Raw genomic sequence first — 20985 nt, 5'->3', positions numbered from 1 at the left:
ATGAAGAACACCAAAGACACAAGGAAAGTAGTAGCCCAAGAGACAGAAAGGGCCACATAAACCAGGGACTTCATCAGCCTGAGACCAGAACTAGATGGTGCCTGTCTACCACCAATGACCACCCTGACAGGGAACACAACAGAGAGCAGGAGAAAGGTGGGGTGCAGAACTCAAATTCTAGTAAGAAGACCAGACTCAATGGTCTGACTGAGACTGGAGGATCCCTGGAAAGTATGGCCCCTGGCTTCTTTATCAGCCCAGAACTAAAACAATTTCTGAGGCCAGCTCTTCAGACGGATTGGACTGGACTGTGGGACATAAAGTGTGATACTCGTGAGAAGTGTGCCTCTTAGCTCAAGTAGATACAAGAGACTACATGTGCAGCTTCTGTCCGGAGGTGAGATGGGAAGGCAGAGACGGTTAGGGGCTGGTTGAATTGACATGGGGAATCAGGGGTGGAAAGGAGGAGTGTGCTGTCACAGTATGGGGAGAACAAGTAGAGTCATATGACAATGTATGTATAATTTTCATATGGGGGCAACAACAACAACAAAAAAAGAAGAGTTGACCTTAGGAATGGTTTTAGTTCTGGGTTGACAGAAAGTCTGGGGGCCATACTTTTCTGGGGTTCCTCCAGTCTCAATCAGACCATTAAGTCTGGTCTTCTTACTAGAATTTGAGTTCTGCACCGTCTTCCATTTTTTGAGCCAAGTATTCTGGCTAATAGAAGTTTCCCAGTTAAGACCCAGCAATTTGCTTTTGTCCCAAGCTACTTTGTTCCCTTGCTGCTAGCCCTAGTTTTCTGTCCCCCGTTTTTTCAGAACTTTTAAGCCTGACAATACCAAGCAGTGGTGAGAATTTGTACAAAGGGGAATATTTGAATTGCTGAAAGTATGAATTGAAATAACCATTTTGGAGAGCAGTTTGATAATATCTACTAAAAGTTGAAAATGCATATACACTCAAAGCCAGCAGTGTCACTTCTTGGTAACGCACGCTGAAGCAGTCTTTATCAGACTTTTTTCCCTCAGTAAGAAACACATTTACATTAAGACCCAAATGTATGAAAGCATAGACATAATACACACAGTTGAAACTGAGTTTTATGAAATAACTCTACATGTTTTGCTCTCTGATATTTATTTCCTTTTTCTGTTCTGCTTTTTTAGAGAGGGACAAAAAACTGTCTTGACTGACTAAATTGATTTCATGACCACCATTGGATTTCAGTCTAGGGTTTGAAAAACTCTGTTAGAGAAACTTAACTGTGTTTTCTAGGAAACTTTTTAAAAGGATATTTAGTACAACATAGTTTATAGTAGCAAAACATTGGAAACCATCTAAATACCCTTCAGGGTAGAAAATGGATAAATAAAATTGTGGTATATTTACATAGTGGAACACTCAACCATTAAAATAAACATATTAGGTTTGTATATATCAATATGAATACCCTGGGAAAATATAACTGAGTGGAAAGAAAGCAAGTTGCTTTGGAAAGCAAATTGTAAATTACTAGAAGCACAGCAATATTTTTATTGTTTATGTGGACATACAAATACACACAAGCGCATAAACAGTAAAAGAATAAAAATGTGAATACAACAACTCATGATCATGGTTGCTTATGGTGGGAGGAGAGAGGGAAGGGAGCAAGAGGACTTTATAGTATTTTGTTTTAGTTAATAAAGAGTTTTATAAAACTTCATTAGTTCTATTTTGTCATTAGAGGCCCAACTGAGTGAAAAAGTTTCGCTTCAGGGAATCCAGCAATTGGTTCGAAAATCATACCAGGCTCTGGCTTTATGGAAACTTCTTTGTGAACATCAGTTCGCTGTCATTGTAGGAGAACTTCAGAAGGTAAGTTTTTTGTTTCTGTTTTTTTAAAAGAACATATTGATCTGCTGCACTTAGTTGTCTTCTTTTGAGTGAGCCTCAATCTTACACTTGGGTTTGGGAGGGAATTATTTTGGGAAACATTTAGGTTATGATGATAAGGTTAGTATGTTATAGGAAGATTGCACAGTAGCATAATAACTTGAGAGAGTCATTTTGTCAAAGCCACAAGTTTCTATAGTATATGACAACTTTATAGTGGTATGCAAATTAAATCATACACTACCGAAGATATTTTTGAAACAGTGGATTTTACCCTTTATTTGGGCCACAGGTCGCTTTGGGATCTGATGCAAATTTGTATCTTCCCACCCTCAAAAAAATGCATACAAGGACAAACACAAAACTTTCTGCGTGTAATTTCAAGGGGTCCAACAACCTAAATCAAACACCCTTCTTTAAAAAAAGATGTTTACGATTATGGGAAATAAATGGTTCATATATCTCTGCAGCATCTTCATTTAACTCCTTTTTAAGGATAATGATAATTGGCATCCATTTAAATGTTAGATATAACATTTGAGGGGAACATACACCTACCTTTTATTTAATTGTGAGTATTTTCAAACATATACAGAAGTAGAGCAAATACTGCAGTTAACACCCATATATACATTTGCTTAATCTATCCTCTTTTCTTTTTTGTTTTTCTTTTTGCTGAATTATTTTAAAGTAAATTCCAGACATCATGTCATTTCATAGTTTAGTATGTATTTCTAAAAAAGGTGGACATATTCTTAAGTAACAACGTTATCACACTTAGCAAAATTAATAGTAATTCTTTGGTAGCATATAAAATCCAATCTGTAATGACATTTTTCTGATTGTCTTGAAAATGTCTTTGTATAGATTGGTTTGGTCAAATCAGGATCTAAACAGTTGCTTCACTCATTGAATTTGGTTGTTGTTTCTCAAATCTTTTTTAATCTAGAGAAGTCCTTTCTCTCTCTCTCTTTCTCTCTCTCTTGCTTTTGCCTCATAGAAATTGGGTCATCAATCCTGTAGAAGGTCCAACATTATAAGATTGTCCTTTAACTTCCTTAGAGTGTCATTGAACTTACTCCTCTATCCTGTATTTTCTGTAAAATGGAAGTTAAATCTGTAGAGGCTTGGTTAGGTTCAGGTCCATTTGTTTACAGAATAGAATATTCATAGGTAGTGGTGTGTGCTCCAGGCTGTACCAGGAAGCACACAGTGTTTGGTTGTCCCACTTCCATGATACTAAGATTGACCGCTGGATTCAAGTGTTAAGTCTAATCCTTCCATTGTAATATTTCTCTATCAGACTTTCGTCATCTGTTGATAATCATTGCCTGAATAACTTATTTGGCAGTACAGAATGGTGATTTTCTAAGTCTCTCAGTCCTTCCACATTTATAGTGCAGTTCTATAAAAAACAACTTTCCTTTATCACGTAGGGTTATTTGGTTACCCTGAAATGCTTAATTTTTTACTTTTAAGTACCATTTCAAAGTTAGTGGTCAATCCCCTATTCCTTTCCATTAGTGTACAGTGAGTAGTTTTGTTGGTAGTTTTGTTCCTTTTAAGTGCATTTTTTTTTTCTGTTTAAAAATGCAGTCTAATATGTTTAATTATGAAAACTGTTTTCTTTTCCATGCCAAGAAGAATTATGATTTTTTGTTTTATTGAGTAATAAGTATAGGTAGGTTTTTAACCTAGACATTTTCTAAGCTTCCTTTCTTATATCACCAATTGTTATGTGAAAGGAATGCAAATTAAAGATTTGCCTGAAAAACTGAAAATGGATTGGGTATTTGCTAAAATTTAGAAAAAAAGATACAACAGTCAAATCACTTAACAGAATAAGTATAAAATAAGTATAAATAGTATAAATCACCTCAATACATTAAAACTCCATTTTAACAAGCAGAGATTTGTCAAAGATGCAGATCAAACTTCAATGTTAGAAAGCTTGAATAATAAATTCTGACATTATTTAGGAAAGATAAAATGTAAGCCCAAGAGTTTCAGTATAACCAAGTGGTTGTTCTTCCCTAATTATAACTAAAGAAATCAGGAGACCTGGCTTTAATTTTGACTCTACTCGGGCTTCTTGTTTGTAAAGTGAGAGATTTAGACTAGACCTTCTGTCGGTTTTTCCAACTCTATGATTCTAGCTGAGTTGGCAAAGATTTGTTAGTTTGTATAATTTAATGTATTTTCTCTTTTGAATTATAGAGTCTATTATTGTGTTGGTTAAGTTATTAAAGAAAATTCATTCTGTGTGGAAATGTGATATTGCTATATTTTTGATAGAACAAAAGGATTTTCTCTTACATTCCTAGGAATTCCAAGAGCAGTTAAAGATCACCACCTTCAAAGATCTGGTAATCAGGGACAAAGAACTGACAGGGGCATTAATTGCTTCTCTCATCAACTGCTACATCAGAGATAATGCTGCTGTTGATGGCATTAGTTTACACTTACAGGATATCTGCCCTCTTCTGTATAGCACTGATGATGCAATTTGTTCTAAGGTATGATGCTTTGTTACCTATTTAAGTGATTCTTACAGGAGGTGTCACGGTGTGATGAAAAGAACAGTAGAACGAGAAGCAGGAACCTACTTCTTTTACTTAATATATGACCCTAGGGGGGTCTCTTGACCTCAGATTCTTCATTATGATCTCTTAAAATCCATGTATACTCTTAAATCTTTCATAATTGTAAATTAAGGTCATAAATCTTTGATAGTGTTTCTAACTGTATTTAAAAAAAAAAAAAAAAGTTAAACATGTCTCCTTAGAAACTAAGGAAAATCACTAAAACTTTAAGTCTGTAATGAGTTAGAGTTAATGGGACAATTTTTATTGACCCTTTCCTACAGGTGGAAAAAATAAAAAAACATGGACTGCCTGCTGACCAGTAATGTATTGACTAGGCAAGAGATTTACCAGACAAAACATATCTTGCTTAATGTATTTGTGAGAGGAATTAAGAATAGCTAGGATTTTATGGTCAAAAACTTTTCTGCCTAAAATTAAGAAGTAAGTTTGTAGAGTTGTTTTTATTTTTAATGGTAATAACCCAGATATAAATTTAGACATAGACTAAAAATTATGTTGAGAGCATCATCTAGCTGCTTGATTTCATATCTTTTTAAGTTCTCATCTTCTCTGCTTCTAGGCAAATGAACTGCTTCAGCGTTCCCGACAAGTTCAAAATAAGATTGAAAAGGAAAGAATGTTAAGGGAATCATTAAAGGAGTATCAGAAAATCAGCAATCAAGTGGACCTTTCCAGTGTTTGTGCCCAGTATAGACAAGGTGAGAAACAAAATGTTCTTCATATCTTAACTCAAAGGACAAGTGACAGTGTGTGAAGAAACAACTTAATGATGAAGAGCATCTTACCAGAGACAAATCTTCCTTCAGCTACTATGGCTCAAGTAATAAGACATAGGAACATCATTCTTTGTGTTTTAATATTGGATGACTACACTGGCCTCTGCAAAAGCTATACTGCTCTGTTTATTTCCTGATACGTAATTTCCTGATGTTGGACTTTAAGATCTAGTTAAACTATTATATTACTAAATTGTTTTCTAGGTTACATTTATTTCTAAAATGCTTAAATTTTTTTGACTGATTTTTAGAATATAACATGTCTAAAAATTACTTTAAATCAATGTAAACATAAATGTTAACATAGGTATAATTTTGAGTCTGAAATTTTTTTTCCCAAAAAAGGAACTGAAGCCCTCCTTTAGTTTTTTGTTTTTTTTTTTTTTTTGTTGTTGTTGTTGTTTTTTCCAGTGAAGAAAATATTTAATAGTTGCCTTTTATGCCTGTTGGGACCTTGTTCTTTGGTGGAGTCATTAAAAATATTTTGTATGATAATGTCACCAGGGTGACTAATGTACAATAGAGACATAATAGCCTTAATCAGTGTTTTTATATGCCAGCTAAGGAAAAAATATATCCAGCTTAGGAAAAGCCATAAATCTTTGTTCTTTTTCTTTCCCATTAGTGCGTTTTTATGAGGGTGTGGTGGAACTCTCTCTCACTGCTGCAGAGAAAAAAGATCCTCAGGGTCTTGGACTTCATTTCTATAAGCATGGAGAGCCAGAAGAGGACATAGTAGGACTTCAGGCTTTCCAAGAAAGGCAAGTTTTATTACCTTAGCAGATTGTCAGCTTTTTTAATATTAGTATTTCATTCTAACAGATAATTTTTAAATGTCACAAAGTAGTAGAGGCTATTAAAGAGAAAAAGTTATGTTCAGAAAAAAATACATAACCTATCTAAGATAGGGGTTTTGTTTTTGTTTTTTTTAATTTATTCCTTTTTATGGCCTCACCCTTTTGTGTTTACCAAAATTCTTCTCAAAATCTCTTGATCTGAAAACATATGTGATTTGCTTTATTTTTAATACCAAGTACATACGTATGTTCTCCAAAATAGTCTGCAAATTTTTGTGTGTATTTAAATTAGATAAGGAAAATAAATTGCTGTCTAAATAATGTAATTCTCTTTTTCCACTCTTTCAGATTGAACAGTTATAAGTGCATTACAGACACACTTCAAGAACTGGTAAATCAAAGTAAGGCTGCTCCTCAGTCTCCTAGTGTACCCAAAAAACCTGGTCCTCCAGTGTTGTCATCTGATCCCAATATGTTGAGTAATGAAGAAGCAGGACATCATGTAAGAACATAACGTATTTGTCTTCTAAAAATACATTGTGCTTAGAAGTTCTGTATGGTAGTAGTAGTCTCATCATCTTGGGAAAGGTTGTCCATCTCTTAGAAGTCACCACTTGAGAATTCTTGATTTCTTACGAGGAGTTTGTGAGGCTAAGGGGTCATGATTCCCAGCAACAGAGCCTTTATGCTAATTTTCAATCTTTTCTTTATTTTAGTTCGAACAAATGCTTAAATTGGCTCAGCGATCCAAAGATGAGCTCTTTAGTATTGCCCTTTATAACTGGCTAATACAAGCTGACCTTGCAGATAAGCTGTTACAGGTAAAAAAATAATTTTTTTATTCCAGTATTGTTAATTTACATTTTTCAGTAGCATAACTCAGTGAGTTCAGGACATATATAGTTCTGGGAAATTCAGTTTCTCATCCTGTGCCTACCATTAGATGTTAGTGTAAAGACAAATAATTTAGTCCCTTTCTGGTGGTCAAAGTATCCTACTGCTCTAATTTTCTTGGTATTTACAAGTTGATTTAGAAGTTACTAACTGGAAGCAGATATTTTGTTGGGTGAAAATCACTGTATTATTAATTGTCTTAGCTTTGCCACTAAGCCGCTTTGTGACCTCAAACATGTCATTTCACTATCTTAAGTCTCAGTATTCCTCAGTCTGTAGGGTGAATACATGGTATTTGGTAATTTCAGTGATCTCTTTGAGCTTAGAGTCTAGGGATCAATAGCTATGTTATCAAAGTTTATTAAAAAAATTTTTATTGATTTACAATGAATTATTTTTATCAACATTGGAACTGTTGTAAGTACTCTTCTGTTAACTATGATAAAATATTTATGATAAGGAAAATTACCCTGTCTTTTATCTAATAATGTTAGAATTTTATGTTTTCATAAAGCAGGGCACATTGTATTTGTCTTAAAAATGTTGTACTTAGCTGCATAAAAAGCAAGTAAGTTGTTGGAAAATGTTTCTAAATAACTGTACAATTTCCAGATTACTTCTCCATTTCTGGAGCCACACCTGGTCCGAATGGCAAAGATTGATCAAAATAAAGTTCATTATATGGATTTACTCTGGAGGTATTATGAGAAGAATAGAAGTTTTAGTAATGCTGCTCGTGTACTGTCCAAACTGGCTGACATGCACAGGTATGGAAAATCATAATATTCTCCTTGTGAGGAATGATTGATAACTGAACTGCATCTAGCTATATCCAAACCAAAATCCAAACCTGTTGCCATCAAGTCAATTCCAACTAATAGCGACCCTATAGGACAGAGTAGAACTGCCCCATAGGCTTTCCAAGGCTTTAATCTTTACAGAAGTAGACTGCTACATCTTTCTCCCAAGGAGCACCTGGTGGGTTTCAGCCACCAGCCTTTAGGTTGACAGCTCAGCACTTAACCAGTGTGCCCTCAGGGCTCCTTTAGCTGTATCCAGATTTCAGAAATTAAATAAAATCTCATTCATCTATACATACGTGGAATTTGTTATGCTATTACTTGGATTTACTTAAGGTTTACAGTTTTCTTTTTCCATTTTTGTTTGTTTTTAATGTATGGAAGGTGCTAAAAGAATACTCATTAGACCATTTACATTCAAATTCTCTTCTAATTTTTTTCTTTAAAACATACCTTTAGATTTTTTTTCCTAGTAATAGCAGTTAATTAGTATTCTTAATTACAAACACAAACTACTCCTTGAAGGCTTTGTAATTTAAAATGTTTTACTGATACCAAACTAATTTCTTTTACACCCACATTGGTTTAAATTACTGAAAAGGTCCTAGAACATACATGTATATTGAAGATTATTAAGGATCCTGTTGAACTAAACATTGACATTTCTAATTACATTATCATATCAAAAGACATCTTAATATGATCTTGGACAGATCATTAGTTTGACCCTTTATTTTCATATGGAATCTTCCTTGCCAAAGTAATACAGGTGCTGTTTGTAAAATACTGGAGATTAGTCACGTTAGGAAGAGGAGACTGTTGAGATAGAGCCGTTATTAAACTAAGTTGATCAGAATGGTTGCTTAAAGAATGTAGATATTGCTAATGGCGGGGATGTGTGTGTGTGTGCACACTTGCGTGCACATGCTTGCACATGTGTGTTTATTGCACATGTGGACCCAAGGCTGTTTTGGTCTTCTTGCCCTCCTTGGTCATAGTAGTCACTTGATTTTTTTTCTTTGAAGAGAATCCTAAAATAAGTTCCCCTCACATGCAGAAGATGACCTATATGTAAGTGACTTTAATTTCTTTGTCACTGATGTAACAAAAGGACAGGAAAGTTAATTAAGCTGGTAAGAGCCTGAAAGGCCTTTGGTTAATTCATGGTTTGTATAATTAAGAATCGATGGCACTATTAAGTATTTAATTCATTGTAGCTATATATCTTAAGGTTATATAGTTCATTCCTTCATCCAGTGCTGAGTACCTATTATGTACTGTCCTTGGCTAGATGTACTGATTCTGCCCTAATCCAGGCTTTCAGTATCTCATTTCTGGATTACTCTTAATCATTCTCCCCCTGGTTAGTCCTAGATACCATTACATACAAATCTTAGACCATTTTTATCATATTGTGAATGCTCAGAATTTTAGAGTGGCTCTTAATTGCCTATCATTTCAAATATATATCTCTTCCTTTAATATTTATTTACCTTTTTTATTATAAAAATTATTGTATTATTTTTATAAAAATATTTAGAACTTTTCCTACTTTTAAGATCCTCCATTATCTGAATTCACTTCACGCACACATACAACCTAATTTCCTCATTTTGTTTCCTTCTCATGTGAGATACATACCCTACCCTGTCCATCTACCCTTTAACTCTTAGCTTGCATTCTTTTCCCACAATAAATTGTTTTCCCAACAATTGCGTTGCACATTGCTTTCTTCTCACTACACTCTTTTTGCATGCATAGACTGCACCAAATAAATTGGCAGCGATAGAATGTTATATTTTAAATAACTTGGCAGCTGTTACTCTCTTTAAAAACTTTTGGCTAAAGTGGAGGTTTTTAGATTTCAGAAAGGAAAAAAAAGTGGAAAGCCCTTTTAAAGATAGGCTTCTAATTGTACAGAGTATGTACTTTATGTGTAACTTTAATAGCTGGTCAGTGCTTGTTAACTTAATACCTGTGCTTTCAAAGAACAAAAAAGAGGGAAGAGAGTTATTTTTCTTTTAGTTTCTTCTTTGAAAGGGGAAAAATATAGGAGCCATACCTCCTGTAGGACAGGTTAAGTAATGCCTTCTCTGAAAGTAGAAAAAGGCAAGTTTTTTCATGATGCCAAATGGAATTAATTGAGGGATCAAAAGTCAAATTTAATACTGGTTGATCTAATAGGTTACCAGTAAGTAGATGAGTTGTTTGTTTGCTTGCTTGTTTTTAATGCCAAGTTCCTTTATAATGTCAATGAGCCAAGTCTGGTAGAGTGAGGGATTTAGAAAGGACTGAAGCTGGCAACCATGGTGGTGAATATGTCCTTAGGGGTGTCTGACACATGTCTGTCACTCAGCCAGCAGAAATTCTTTGAGCATTTATTATGTTGAGGGCTTGTGGGAAGCAGTAGTGAACAAGATAGACAGCATCCCTGCTTTCAAGGAACTCACATTCTAGCAGGTAAAGACCAAAAGTTAAAGACAAAGAAATGAGTTCAGGTTCTATAAATATGATAATATGGTAGAAAGTGCCTGTGGGGTGGGGAGTTGCTTTAGTTAGGAGTGCTCAGAGAAAGCCTCAGGGAACGTGTTCTTAGAATTGAGACTTGAATGACAAGAAGCAGGCAACTAAAGAACTGGAGGAAAAGTGGTTCTAGCACAAGGAATAGTCTTCACAGAAGCACTGTATTGTAAACAAGTTATGTACCTGCATTCCTACAGGAATGCTTTCTGACCATGGTTAACCTGAGAATAGCTTCCTAAATTGCAAATAATGAACTAGTTTCAAACTCCTTTAAATGTCATATTTAAGATTGGGCCCATGTCTTATTGTCGTTCCCAGCATCTTCAAGGTATCATACTAGACATAAAGCAGAAGTTTAACTTCAAAATAGTGACTACTATTCAGGAACATGCTAATTTGAATTTTCTCAAGTTTTAGATGGTCTTTATGTTCATTTGGTATAAAGTTGTGCATCCTAATTAACATGTTTGTATCTTGGACCTTTAAGAATTCATATAACTAAAAATAATATTTTATTCACCTGTTAGCACAGAAATTTCACTTCAACAACGCCTAGAGTACATTGCTCGAGCCATTCTTAGTGCCAAAAGTTCCACTGCCATTTCATCAATAGCTGCAGATGGTGAATTCCTTCATGAACTGGAAGAAAAAATGGAAGTAAGTGCTAAAAACACTTAAGATATGGCCACACTGGGTCATATCCACATAGTTATTTCGCTTCCCTTCCTCCCCTGGTAAATAGTGGTCTATAGAAGTCATTATTAATTTTATTTTTTGTCTATATTTATTTGTTTATTATATGTTTAGGTATAAATTTTAAAAAGATTTTAAGGATACAAGCACTTGGGTCATAAAGACATTGTTACTTTAAATTTTTTTTCTATGGCATTTCTAAAGGTTTATTCCAGCTGTTCTAACACCAAACTGACTATCGCATTCACCATTTATTCTAGAAACTAATTAGTAGATATATTTAGGGTAGGCTAGACTGCCTTAACCAAGAGACCCAAAAATATATAATGGTCCAAATACAAAAGTTTATTTCTCATTCACAAAAATTCACAGTGAGTGTTATTGTCAGGTGGCTTTCTTCCATGAGGTTGATTAGGGACCCAAGTACTTCCTATTTTCTGGCTCTGCCATTCGCTAGGGCCTTACCTTTTTCTCACTCAGGGGAAGCAGAGGGAAAAAAAACATGTAAGAAGCACATTCAGGGAGCCCTGGTCGCACAATGGTTAAGCACGCAGCTGCTAACCAAAAGGTCGGCAGTTCAAACCCACTAGTGGCTGTGCAGGAGAAAAGGCCTGGAGATCTCCATAAAGATTACAGTCTAGGAAACCCTATGAAGCAGTTCTACTCTGTCCTATAGGGTCACTGTGAGTCAGAATCAACTTGACAGCACACAACAATAACAAGAAGCACATTCACCCTCTTAAAAATCCCCGTCCAGAAGTGGTACATGTCCACGCACATTCCACTGGACAAAACTAGTCATACAGCCATACCTTCCTGAAAGGAAGGCTGGAAAATGTAGTCTAGCCATTTGTCTGACTACAGTCATGGGTGGAACGGATATTGATGGGCAGCAAGGGCTCTCTGCCACAGTATACCTCCTGTGAAATCTATGTTGTGATAAAAGGTTGCTAGTCTGTTGTGATAAATGTCTTTATGCATTGTTTTGATTTTGACAAACTTAAAGTTAGATACTAGGAGTCATTCTTTCCGGTACCTATTGATTCATCATAAACAAATTAAGAATTCCTTTTTTTCTACTCAAACTAGGTTGCTAGGATCCAGCTTCAGATACAAGAGACACTACAAAGGCAATATTCCCATCATTCTTCTGTACAGGATGCAATTTCTCAGCTGGATTCTGAGCTAATGGACATAACGAAGGTAATAAAGCAAGTGCAATTCCTATTCCAGTCACGTAATGTCTAGAAATATCTTGTCTCTTTTACCTTTTGTTTCATGGAAAAGATTAACCTATCCCCACAAAATAAATCATCCTTGGCAGCATACCGCTTCTGCATCTGACTCCTAGAAAGGGCTAGACTGCATTTTCCAGGCCAGGCAGGTCAAGAAGCTACCACCCTCACACTGAGATTGTTAAAACCCCTGCTAGCTAATTTGTGGCCTTGCTTCTTATCTTTGTAAAAGTCACTTATCTTTGCTTAACTATCCAAGCCTGTCCCACTGTCTATCCTCTGAGCAATTCCTTTCTCTTCAGTTGTTCTTGGACCTGGCTCCAAGAACCTAAAATCCCTGAAGTTTGTCAGTATTTCCATGATTCTTCAAGCCTTAGTTTAGACAACACTAATTCTAAAAGAAATGGTGTTGCAGCATCTTTCTACCACCTAAAAAAAAAAAACCACACATACTGAAATTTATTTTAAGGTATTTTGCCGTACATTCACCATTTTTAGTTGGGAGTTATTACCAGGTATATACATCATCACAACTTTATATAATATTTTAGAAACTTTAGATAAAAACTTCTATATTATTAACTTTCAATGAATACTTCAGTTTGAATCTCTGAATGCTGACCTCTGGTTGGATGTTTAATTTTGGGATTTTCTCCCACAGCTTTATGGAGAATTTGCTGACCCATTTAAACTTGCAGAGTGTAAACTGGCAATAATTCATTGTGCTGGTTATTCAGACCCTATATTGGTACAGACCCTTTGGCAAGATATCATAGAGAAAGGTAAGTGTTTAATTTTAGGTATATTACCATACATTCTTTAGTGACTTGGTGGAGGCATACAACTGCTAGTGATTCATATATCTCAGACTTACGAAAATTGTGTATACCTCCGTAGAGGGTAATGGATGGAGAGTGACCCCAGTGACTATTTGGAAGGGCTTTGTGCTTCTTAATAAGAGAGACTGAGACACTTCCTCAGAATCTCATAACCATTGCCTGGTAAGATGAGAATCTATATGACACTAACAGAAACCCAGGATCTGCTAAATATATTAGTGTGAATATTAGCACTAGGGTATTTTGAACCTTGAAACAGAATAAAATTACCAATTTTAACATCCCATGTTAAAAGTAATTAGGGTTTCTAATGACAAGTCAGAGGAGCCCTGGTAGCACAGTGGTTAAGTGCTGTACTGCTAACCGAAAGGTCGGCGGTTTGAACCCACCAGCTGCTCAATGGGAGAAAGATGTGGCAGTCTGCTTCCGTAAAGATTACAGCCTTGGAAACCCTGTGGGACAGTTCTACTCTGTCCTGTAGGGTCACTATGATTTGGAATCAACTCCATGGCAGTGGGCTTGGTTTTTTGGTTTAATAACAAGTCTTTCTTACAGAATTGAATGATAGTGTGGCAATGAGCTCGCCGGATAGAATGCATGCTCTTAGTCTCAAGATAGTGCTCCTTGGCAAAATTTATGCTGGCACACCTCGTTTCTTTCCTCTAGGTAAGTAGTAACCTTAAGGACTGTCATGCTTTGTTGTCTTTATTTTGGTAGTTTTCTTCATTGACAAGGAAAAATATTGTCCTTTAGAGTGAAATAAAGAGTTTTTTAGTTGCTATTTAGCACAAAAGTTTAATATCACCTTTCCAGAAAGAATGACCATCAAAGAATGGTAGAATTTGTTGATGAATAGTTAGATATGAAACTGTCTAATCCTTCCAAATTTTTATCTCTGTCTTGGGATAATGCTAATAGACCGTAAGTCATTGTATCGGTTATGAAAAGAAAAATGGCTCGTGTTTTATGTGTGAGTAATCTGTAATTGATTCAACTCCTTTATTGTATTGATGGCGTATTTTTTTTCAAAACAGCAAGTAGTTGTGTTAAGAAATGTAATTATTTGAATCCCTTTCTTAACCAAATATGCTGAGTGATTGTTATATAGGTGGCTGTAATTGTTGAAATACAAGCCACTTGCCAACCTACATTTTCTTCATTGTAAAACAACAGAAGCAACATAAGGACATTCATATAGTAGAATATTAAGCACTTTTGTGTTAATGAAACATTGAGAAATATGAAAATGTTCACAATGTAACATTATTTTTTTAAAAATTAGGATGCAACTTGTTTACATACCATCTCTGACTTACGATACATTGCCGGGACCATGGTCAGAAATACAAACATTATAATCATACCTTTATTTCTTATAGATGCAGTGTAAAAAACTCTACCCTTTTTGTGCCATTTTATTGATCAGAAAAATAGAGAAAATAAAAGAGCAAATACTCATTTCTTTACAAATGTTTATAAATACATAAAACTTGACACTTGTAATAGTATAAAGGCCACCTTATACACAGTCCCTTATTGGGGGTATTTCTACTTGGCTTAGATTATTAATTTTTGAGCCCAGCGAAGTTTAGAGTAGAAGACATCTTCCTTTTCTTACAAAACTCTCCATGACAAACTGCAGGGGACTTCAGACTGGATTAAGTTTGAATGTTAAGAGTGTTTAGAATTTTTATTGCTTACACAGAGTCTTTGAATGTAAATGCTAGTTAGATCCAGGTTCACCGGCATTTTTTCAGTAATTCCTTTTGCCCATGGATATTCACATTACTCGGTCTCGTTTCTCAGATGTTATAAATATAAATTGGGTTGTTACTGTTATGATCTTATTTATGATAAGAAAGATAGTAAAAAGTGAGAATGGGGCCACAATTAGAACCATTAAAGTAAATAACATAATTCTGGGAGGGTAGAGCGTTAAAAAACACATTTAATATTTCAAATTCAGGATGCAGTAACCCTTCTTTTCTAAACAGCTGTTAAATTGAGGATGCAGTATGAAAATATTTTTTTAAATATCTGTGGGTTCTCCCCAGTAGTGGGACTGTGAGTGGTCTCTATTTTCTTCTTTTACCTTTCTGTAGTCTCCAAATTTTCTAAAATATGTTTATGTCTTACTTTTTTTTTAAACTTTAAAGCATACAATGCAGTGGTTTTAATATAGTCACAGAGTTTTGCAACCATCAGCACAATCTAATTTTAAAACAGTTTTATCACCCCAAAAAGAAACCTCAAAAAATAGGGACAACACTATGGGCTCTAATGCATGGTGTAAATAGAACACAAACCATAACTAACAGTGTACAAACACCAGAAGAGAAACTTGATAACAGGGAGCCCCTAAAAATTAAACACTTATGCTCATCAAAAGAAAAGTAAAAAGAGACTGGGAAAAAACATTTGGTTACTACATATCTATAGAATACCTGAACAACAAAAAGACAACCCACTTTTAAAATGGGCAAAGGATATGAACAGACACTTCACCAAAGAAGACATTCAGGCGGCTAACAGACACATGAGGAAATGCTCACAATCATTAGCCTTTACAGAAATGCAAATCAAAACTACAATAAGATACTTATTGCCAACATAACTGACACTAATCAAAAAACCAGAAAATAACAAATGTAAGAGAAGTTGTGGGGAGATTGGAATTCTTATGCATTTCTGGTGGGAATGTAAAATGATACAACCACTATGGAAAACGATATGACGCCTTCTTGAAAAGCTGAAAATAGGAATACCATACGATCTAGCAATCACACCCCTAGGAATATATCCTAGAGAAATAAGAGCTGTCACATGAATAGACATACGCACACCCGTGTTCTTCTTAGGATTATTCACAATACCAAAAAGATAGAAATAACTTAAGTACCCATCAACGAATGAATAAACAAATTATGGTACATACAATGGAATACTACACTACTTGAAAGAACAATGACGAATCCATGAAACATAACATGGATGAATCTGGAGGACATTATGCTGAGTGAAATGAGTCAATCACAAAAGAATATTGTATGAGACCACTATTATAAATACCCAAGAAAAGGTTTACACACAGAAAAAAACAATCTTTAATGGTTACAAGGAAGGGGAAGGGTGGGGAGAGGAAATCACTAGATAGTAGACAAGTGTTAACTTTGGTAAAGGGAAAGATAACACACAATATAGGGAAGTCAGCACAACTTGAACAAGGCGAGATCATAGAAGCTTCCTAGACACATCCAAACATTTTGAGGGACTGAGGGCTGTGGACAGTGGTCTCAGGGAATACTAGGTCAGTTGGCATAATACAGTTCATAAAAAAAATGTTCTACATCCTGCTTTGTTGAGTAGCTTTTTGGGTCCTAAAAGCTTGTGAGCGGCCATCTAAGGTACCATCTGTTGGTCCCAGCACATTTGGGGTAAAGGAGAATGAAGTAAACCAAAGACACAAAGAAAATATTAGTCCAGAGAACTAATGGACCACATGAATCACAGCCTCCACCAGCCTGACTGAGCCCAGTAGAACTAGATGATTCCCAGCTACCACCACCAACTGCTCTGAGAGGGATCACAATAGAGGGTCACTGGAAGAGCAGGAGAAAAATGTAGAACAAAATTCAGATTCACAAAGACCAGACTTACTGGTCTGACAGTGACTGGAGGAACCCTCAAGACTGGCCACCAGACACGCTGCTGTCTCAGAACTGAAGTCACTCCCAAAGTCTGCCCTTCACTGAAAGATTAGACAGGTCTATAAAACCAACAGTAACACACGTGAGGAACATGCTTCAAAGATCAATCACATACAAGACTAAATGGACACATCAGCCCAAAAAAGACATCAGGAAGGGACAAGAAAACTGAATGAATAGAAGCAGGGAACCGGGGGTGGAGAAGGGGAGAGAGTTGACACGTTGTGGAGCTCGTAACCAGTGTGACAAAACAATTTGTGTATTAATTGTTTAATGAGAAACTAATTTGCTTTGTAAACTTTCACCAAAAGCACAACAAAATAGAAAAAGAAACCCCATACCCATTAGCAGTCATTTTGCATTCATCCCCACTCTTCAGCCCTAGGCAATCACTAATCTGCCTTCTGTCTCTATATTTGTCTGTTCTAATATATATCTTTTATAAAAACTTTTTTTTAATTGGTTTTCAAAAGATTTCTCCTAGAAACTACTCAATTATGAATAAGGTCTATCGTTTACTATCAAAAGTTAAGAACTCTAATTTCCAACCTTTTCCTCCCCAGATTTTATTGTACAGTTCTTAGAGCAGCAGGTTTGTACTTTGAACTGGGATGTGGGCTTTGTAATACAGACAATGAATGAAATTGGAGTCCCATTACCTAGACTACTGGAAGTGTACGATCAGTTATTCAAATCACGGGTAAGAAAAATATTAAGTAAAATAAAAATAGCTTACTTGGTTAAGTTAGCTAAAATTCTTCTAGATATAAGGGTGGGGTATTTTGATTGCATGCTTGTAAGTGTCTCATCACTTGGTCTAATAAAGTGGCAAGAGAGATTTGCTTCATTGGTTGAGTATCAAAAAAGATCATGCTTCAGACTTAAAATAATTGCTTTGCTGATATGATAAAAATGAAATATTATTCTTGAATATATGTTTTATTCTTGGTGGAATAGGCTAAACCAAGACATGGGCTAAACACGTTAAATTATGAATCGTCATTTACTTTAAAAGAACAAAATAACAGTATACTTATTCATTTTAACCTAATCTAAAATATCAGTGCTTAAAGATCTTTGCCGTACTGAGCATTATCAGACTATGTATTTTATAATTTTTATCATAAGGATAAAGGATCCAAATAAAACCTTGTTAAATTAGAGTGTATCTTTTATAGTAACATCATCAGAACATTCATATAATGCTTTACAAGGCACTTTTATGTGTGTATTTCATTTGAGCCTCACCGTAAGCCCATATTGAAAATGAACAAGTGTTAGTATCCTCATGGTATATTACCAAAACAAAAGTGCAGAGATGTTAAATAAGTTGCTCAAGTCAGATGGCTAGTAACTGATGATGTCAGAAGTAGAATTAAGATTCCTTGACTGCTACTTTAGTCTCTTTTTACTATATCAGACTAATTCTGTATAAGTTCAAAGTATGCTGCAGCCCATAGATAAAGATGGATATTTCTTTTACCTCAGGTGTCACATCCATATCTCTAAGAAAATTTACATGCTCTTCAAAGTGTATCAGTATTTCAAATATTCTTCCTAAATAATATCACAATACAGTTTTAGGTATTCAAATATTAACTATAACCAGGTATTTAATTTAGTAATCACATGATAACTATTGCTTTTTTATACCAGTAAATTTCACTTTGGACTTCTGATGACTGCTTTGACTAACATAAATAATTAAAAATCAGTCAACACAGTTTTCCTTACAACTTATGATATATACTTTCCTTATAGGATCCATTCTGGAACAGAATGAAGAAGCCACTTCACCTTTTGGATTGTATACATGTACTGTTGACAAGATATGTTGAGAATCCTAGCCAAGTTCTAAATTGTGAGAGGTAATTATGAATTAGATATACTCTATTATAGCAAAAGGTTTAAGTGTTTCTAATCAATATCTGGGTAACAAATTGGGAGAGAATGGAAAAAGATATGGAGATGGTAAAGACATATAGGAGATTTAAGCTCTTGTTTACATTAGCAATAACTATATTGAATTATACTGATCAATGGTATGAAAAGTAGGACCATTTTTTTCCATTTTCAACCCTTATCCTGAGTCCTTTGTACAAGTGAAAGGGTGTAATTTATAAATTATTTCTAAACTCCTTCTGCTTTGAATTAGTGACCTAGGACCAAGGACCAAAGATAATTTTATCTTTCTAATATTGTTGGCCATCTCAAGGGATATTCTTTTGAAACAAAAAAACAAAATAATTTTCAGTATTAATAAGAATCAACCCTTAATGCCTCCTTTTCATTGTAATAATCTTCAGATGAAAAATGATGGTTATGTGATGGTCCACCTACCCTCTAAGTTTCCTTCTCTGTTTTCATTTATTTGCCACTCAATCACACGTTCTTTGCTCATCTGTGGGATTATAAGGTTAGCATAAGTTGTGGGGAAGCGCTACAGGAGGAAATATTTCTAAATGTGTACAAATAATTGATCAGATGTCTTTTCCTTTACAGGAGAAGATTTACAAATCTCTGCCTGGATGCTGTTTGTGGTTATCTGGTTGAGCTCCAATCTATGAGCTCTTCAGTAGCAGTACAAGCCATTACAGGGAATTTTAAATCTCTTCAAGCGAAATTAGAACGCCTTCATTAATTATTGTAATGTATTTTCATCCATGCATTTTGATCTGTAAAATAAAAGCTCAGCTGGGTCCAGATACCAGGTGCTCTTAAGTCTAAGAAATTAAGAACCATTTTAATAGAAGTATGTTTTTAATAAGTGGCTACCAACACTATATTTGCCAAATGGATTCTTTTTTTATGACTACTATTTTGTTTATTAATAATCCTGTTAAAAACACTGAAATAAGATTATGATCTTAACACATGGATAAAGAAATATTTGGAAACTCTTAAATATTTTACTGCAGGTAGAAATGGAAATCTTTCTAAGATATATACCTTTTTTGAATTTATATTACTCAAATTCGAGTTAGTACAAGGATATTGGTATCAAAACTTAAATAGATTAGCTGAGCACGTCTATTCCCATATTGGATTCTACAACAGTCTTTAAATAGGCAAAAAAACACTTTTCTTTTTTTTTATTTTTTTAAACTTTGGGTTCATCCTTGGAAAGAAATTTCCTCCAACTGTTAATATTGCAAAATTGCAATCATTCATTGAAGATTGGTACATACCTGGTTATTCTGAGCAGGTAGTAAACTTGTAAATAATGTCGTGTGTCTCGAAAACCTACACAGGAAGCTAGTATTTTCCCTTCGCTGTTCTTTGACCCTGTAACTACTGATTCCATTAGAGCAGTGCTTCTCAAAGTGTGAGCACCAAATCAGCAGCAGCAGCATCACCTGGGAATTTGTTAGAAATTGAAATTCTCGGGCCCCACCCAGACCTACTAAAGCAAAAAGTTAGAATGAATCTTAGCAATTTGTGTTTTAACAGGCTTTCCCAGGGATTCTGGTCCCTGTCAAGTTTGAGGAGCACTGCATTGGGGTACTACAACCTTCTAAGTTTATGAACTGAGTTCCCTCTCTGATTCCTCCTCCTCCCTGCCCCACCAATAACCACACCACAGGAGTTTTACCCAAGACCCAAAATACATAAAGCAAAATGTTGGTAATGTAGTTTTAGTTAGTCTTTAACGAAATTAGAGAGGCTAAACCAAGTGCCACAATGTCATGGTAACAAAGAGGGAGGGCAAAGTGGGAATGGCCATAGCTAACAAAAAAGCAAAAGCATTTTTATCTCTTCCCTAGACCATATAGGATTGCCCTCTCTACATTTATTATCTCTTTCCTGTTTCTCCTGTAATCTTCTAATTTATAATAACAACCCTTAACTCACAATATTGAAGCTACATCTTTAAAAAGGACGTTAGGCTAGCATGGTCAGATGGTCTATAAAAACCTGAAATCTGAAGACCATCCCTTTTATTCATACAGCACCTTTAAGAACTCTAACCCCACAGCAGATGTTTACAGTACCTCTTGTTGTTAATTGTTGTCAGATACTGTCAAGTCAGCTGTTACTCATGGCGACCCCATGCACAACTGAACTTAACACTCCCCAGGCCTGTACCATCTTCACAATTGTTGCTATGTTTGAGCCCATTATTGCAGCCACCGTGTCAGTCCATCTGGTTGAGGGTCTTCCTCTTTTTCACTGACCCTCTACTTTACCAAGCATGATGGCCTTCTCCAGGAACTGGTCCCTCCTGATAACATGTCCA

At 35.2% G+C, this 20985-nt stretch overlaps 1 protein-coding gene across 6 annotated transcripts in view; it reads left to right on the top strand.

The window, feature by feature from the left end:
• NUP155 (nucleoporin 155) overlaps positions 1 to 19453 on the top strand; it is a 69428-nt gene extending 49975 nt beyond the window's left edge. For 5 of the 6 annotated variants that reach the window (XM_023742003.1, XM_004387887.2, XM_023742004.1 and 2 more), the window contains 14 exons: positions 1730 to 1860; positions 4203 to 4394; positions 5044 to 5182; positions 5886 to 6021; positions 6406 to 6559; positions 6774 to 6878; positions 7564 to 7718; positions 10802 to 10931; positions 12057 to 12170; positions 12864 to 12984; positions 13597 to 13707; positions 17312 to 17448; positions 18510 to 18616; positions 19251 to 19453. In XM_023742003.1, the coding sequence (XP_023597771.1) occupies positions 1730 to 1860; positions 4203 to 4394; positions 5044 to 5182; positions 5886 to 6021; positions 6406 to 6559; positions 6774 to 6878; positions 7564 to 7718; positions 10802 to 10931; positions 12057 to 12170; positions 12864 to 12984; positions 13597 to 13707; positions 17312 to 17448; positions 18510 to 18616; positions 19251 to 19389 (1871 nt within the window). In that variant the 3' untranslated portion in view covers positions 19390 to 19453. Of the gene's footprint in view, positions 1 to 1729; positions 1861 to 4202; positions 4395 to 5043; positions 5183 to 5885; positions 6022 to 6405; positions 6560 to 6773; positions 6879 to 7563; positions 7719 to 10801; positions 10932 to 12056; positions 12171 to 12863; positions 12985 to 13596; positions 13708 to 17311; positions 17449 to 18509; positions 18617 to 19250 lie in introns of those variants that run through there. The other variant, XR_002825835.1, reaches the window with a different exon arrangement.
• Positions 19454 to 20985: the final 1532 nt, after the last annotated feature.

This window comes from Trichechus manatus, unplaced genomic scaffold (assembly GCF_000243295.1).
Source record: "Trichechus manatus latirostris isolate Lorelei unplaced genomic scaffold, TriManLat1.0 scaffold00197, whole genome shotgun sequence".
Classification (NCBI taxonomy): Eukaryota; Metazoa; Chordata; class Mammalia; order Sirenia; family Trichechidae; genus Trichechus; species Trichechus manatus.
This window is presented reverse-complemented; position numbering and strand designations above follow the sequence as displayed.